Source organism: Hibiscus syriacus, unplaced genomic scaffold, assembly GCF_006381635.1.
Source record: "Hibiscus syriacus cultivar Baekdansim isolate YM2019G1 unplaced genomic scaffold, ASM638163v2 tig00110163_pilon, whole genome shotgun sequence".
Taxonomy (NCBI): domain Eukaryota; kingdom Viridiplantae; phylum Streptophyta; class Magnoliopsida; order Malvales; family Malvaceae; genus Hibiscus; species Hibiscus syriacus.
The window spans coordinates 1889727-1893530 of NW_024062610.1; the positions used below are offsets into that span (position 1 = coordinate 1889727).

Here is a 3804-nt window from a genome sequence, read left to right on the forward strand (position 1 = left end):
AATCTCTTCTCCCTTTCTTCTGCAATCTCTTCTCCCTTTATTTCTTTCTTTTATAACCGGCTGCCTCAATTATTTCACCAACCGGCTGCCTCAATTATTTCACCAATAATTGTACAATTGCAGCTATGATATTTCACGCAGCAATGGTTCAATTATTGTACCAATTATTTCACATGCATGCATTGACTCAAATGGTTCACATGGTTTCATTGGGAGCTGTAGGCATGCAGCATGCAGCGGGGAGCACGTGAAGGAATCTATGTGGCTGCATGTGCATGGATGATGGGAATGGCGCCGGGACTACATGGCGACCTACAAGGTCGCCGGGACTACATGGCGACCTACAAGGTCGCCGGGACTACATGGCGACCTACAAGGTCGCCGGGACTACATGGCACCTACAAGGTCGCCTAGGCTGCATGGCGACCTCTCTATTCCTCGTATAGGACTGCATGGCGACCTCGCATGGGGAGAACCATTGGCTCATATGGCTCGTATGCATGGGGAGAACCATTGGCTCGTATGGCTCGTATGCATGGGGAGAACCATTGGCTCGTATGGCTCGTATGTCACCCCGTATGTCACCGGAGAACCATTGGCTCGTATGGCTCGTATGCATGGGGAGAACCATTGGCTCGTATGGCTCGTATGCATGGGGAGAACCATTGGCTCGTATAGCTCGTATGTCACCCCGTATGTCGCCTGGATTGCATGGCGTCCTACAAGGTCGCCCGGATGCCATGGCGACCTCCAAGGCCACTGTAGAATTCACCCCATTCCAGCAATTAATCTGGGATGTGCACCATTTCGTGAAAAAAAAAATCGAGAACATTATCTCGTGAATTTACCCCTTTAACCCAATCATTCTCTCTCTCTCATCTTTAATTCATTTGCTACAAGTTTCGCTGGTCAGATTATAATAATGCTATCTCTCTATTTACCCTGCAGGCTGCAGCTAGGAAGCTAGGTGCATAGTCCGTAGCCTTATAGGCCTGCCTTTTCAATTATTTTCTATTTACTTACTGTTTCTGTCAGGGGGTGGGGCTTCTCTCTACCTCCCATTACTCAGCACCTTTTTCGAGTAACGCCTTTACTCTCCTCTCCTCTTCTCTTAAACCAAACAAACAAATGCTCAATTTATTCTCACAGGGCCCACCAATCAATGGAGTGACTGGCACAATGGGCTTTCCTTGGCCGACGACTTTAAAACCGAACACTTCATTACCAGTCCATCGTCGTCCATATACATATAACATCCATTATTCATATTATGTAATACACACGCACATAAGGGTAACATATTTTGAACGTTGGACCAGGAGCTTTGGTTATGGTTTACTATGGTTCACTTTTGCCTATATGTTTACAGAAACATCGTTAACGCAATTTACTTGCAATTCAAGACCATTGGCACAGGCAAAATGTAGAATAAAACAATTAATTACAAAGCATCTGCTGTTAACGTTCTCAATCACTTGTTCTTCAGTGTTTCATGTCTAATTTGAATTCTTACGAAATGAAAGATTGAGGTGGTCAATAAAGAGTAGATGCTTCATGCTCTCCAGTTGTTGCCTCTCTTTCTCCATCAGCAAATCCATCTCCTCAAAGCGCACAATCTTGTCCTGGATCTCTTTCATCTGCACAGTTTAGGGTATACAGTACATAACTATAAAAACCAGCATCCTAAACACTGATCTTTAAAATCTTACATACCTGCACTTCTGTAATCTCAGTAATTGCTCTTTCAATATCTTGTTCTTTCTTGTCAAGTTGTGATTTTGCATCTGCATATGCTCTTTCCAATACATTTTGGTTGGTGTCGCCATTAGATGTAATTTCTGATTCTGTGCCACAATGAGATAAAGCCTCAGCCATATGCCAGTCTAACCAATAAAAACCCGACAAAACTGTGAGCAAAAGATACTAGATGATCCGTTTTATTTATCTATATCTCTATAAACATATATTTTTATTTCTCAACGTTTGGATGGTTCATTGTGGAAATGTCCAAAAAGTAAACTACTTGGAGCGAACACTTCTTTGCATATCAAATGTTAAATTGGCCTGACTAACATGTAAACCTTTTTGCTGCTAGTCACAAGCAAGGAAACTTAATAAAGTTTTACATCATCCGTTGGATGATAGGGGTGAGCTGCTTATTGATAACTAATAAGCCGCAGTACCATGTTAAAAAAGATGATACCTCCAAGAAATCGTGAGTCTTAGATCCAATCAGGAGACAATGCAACTCAATTAGTAAATGTTGCAATGCTAGGAAGTTAGGGTAAAACCAAGAGGCGTTCAAACCTTGTTTTGTGTTTCTTTCAAAAGATCCATTACCCCCTCTGCTAGCTGTGATGTCATCAACCTTAGATAGAATCAGTGCTTATTGAGTTGGATGCTTAGCAAATTCCTAGTCCATGTTACATTATGTTCGAGTTGAACAAGAAAAAAGCCATACCTGAGCCATGATAGGGTTGCTTGCATCTGCAAGAGGTGTGAGGCGCATCCTTTTATTAGTTTCAAATCCAAACTCAGCTTCATCAGAAAATGGATTACCAAGATACTCCTCCCCAAAAGGAAGTTTAACAAAATGAGCCACACATTCCTTCTCGGTTCTACCACCAACATGCTGCGCAGCCTTCTTCCAGTCATCACCATAATGCAAAATAGCCTCAAGAAGCAGCAGGGTCTCTTTTTCTGACCAATCTGCCTTGGCTTCATCACTGATCTCCACCCGCCTGAAATCAGCATTGCTTAGACCAACCCTAAAGTTGCCCCGAACATAGCACCTTGCACACAGGGTGGAGTCATACTGCACAACAAAGGAGGATTAAAAAAACTCAGCAGCTCGGGGCATCTCAATAGTTAACATAATGCTGTGTCCTTTCCTTAATTAAAAGTAAGATGATTCTTATAAATTAGACTTGAGAATAAAAGGAAACACTAGTAGAAAAGGGTAACAAGAATAAGTTATTAAAAAGACCTTGTCGCAAACGAAGCAAGCAATGGTACAAAGGGACTTGCAGGCCCCGCAAAACCGCCGAGAAGTAGAGGACTGCTTGGGGGTGGGAGCAGCCGTAGAAGGGGATTCGAGAGAAGGGGAATCGGAGGATTTATTATTAGAAGCGGTATCTTTGGAGTGCTTGGAGACAGCCGAAGAGGCAGAGTAATTGATGAGACCCCAGTGGTCGAGGAAATCGAAAACCCTTCGAATGGACCCAACATCGCCAACGAGATTCCTCCTGGCGTTAGTGAAGGTAACCTTACGGTAAGGGTTTTCCCTGAATAACTTTATAATTGAGTTCCTGTAATACATGTAAAGATTGGGGCCTTTGGACGGCGACCGTCCATCGAAGAACTCCGGGAGGAAGCGGGACTCGCAAGAGTCTATCTTGTCCCACGAGAACCACCCTGTTCATTTTAACCCAAACCCCAAAAAAAAAAATCAAACGAACAACATTATTTGACAAAATGCAAGTGAGAAAAAAATTGGGGGAGGGGGGAAGAAGGAAGGATAAGAAAACAGAGCACTTACGGGAGTAGCTAGGGACATGAATGACGTCAGCATCGACGACGGGAGGACGGCTTATGGGAGTGGAAGGGATATCGGAGTTGGGTGGCGTTGGGGTGGTCAGTTTGGCGGAGAACTGGGGAGATGGCTTCAACTGGTTTGAGTTCGAGATGGGGATGCTCTCCGATGAAGCAGCTTCTTTTACCGGAGATTTTTCCGCCATTGCTTCCGTCCTTTCTTTCCTCTGTCGGGTTCTACTATGATATTTACGACCCGCTTCCCAGTAACAG

At 43.7% G+C, this 3804-nt stretch overlaps 1 protein-coding gene across 3 annotated transcripts; it reads right to left on the reverse strand.

Annotated features, from left to right (window-relative positions):
* Positions 1-1422: 1422 nt before the first annotated feature.
* Positions 1423-3804, reverse strand: LOC120216725 (SWI/SNF complex subunit SWI3B-like). 3 transcript variants are annotated; one of them, XM_039214070.1, is made up of 6 exons: positions 3539-3804; positions 2987-3414; positions 2462-2815; positions 2308-2368; positions 1714-1844; positions 1423-1637 (listed from the first exon to the last, which is right to left on the reverse strand). In XM_039214070.1, exons 1-6 carry the CDS (start codon positions 3735-3737, stop codon positions 1497-1499), a joined length of 1314 nt encoding a protein of 437 aa, XP_039070001.1. In that variant the 5' UTR covers positions 3738-3804; the 3' UTR covers positions 1423-1496. The 3 variants fall into 3 exon arrangements, with proteins under 3 accessions (XP_039070001.1, XP_039070002.1, XP_039070003.1); XM_039214071.1 differs by having other exon boundaries at positions 1500-1637; positions 2308-2352; XM_039214072.1 differs by lacking the exon at positions 2308-2368 and having other exon boundaries at positions 1500-1637.

Coding starts and splice junctions, on each gene's coding strand:
- LOC120216725 (XM_039214070.1), bottom strand. CDS start 3,737: ATGGCGGAAAAATCTCCGGTAAAAGAAGCTGCTTCATCGGAGAGCATC. Junction 2,816..2,986: donor CTTGCTTCGTTTGCGACAAG/GTCTTTTTAATA, acceptor TTTGTTGTGCAG/TATGACTCCACCCTGTGTGC. Junction 1,845..2,307: donor TGAAAGAAACACAAAACAAG/GTTTGAACGCCT, acceptor ATTGTGGCACAG/AATCAGAAATTACATCTAAT.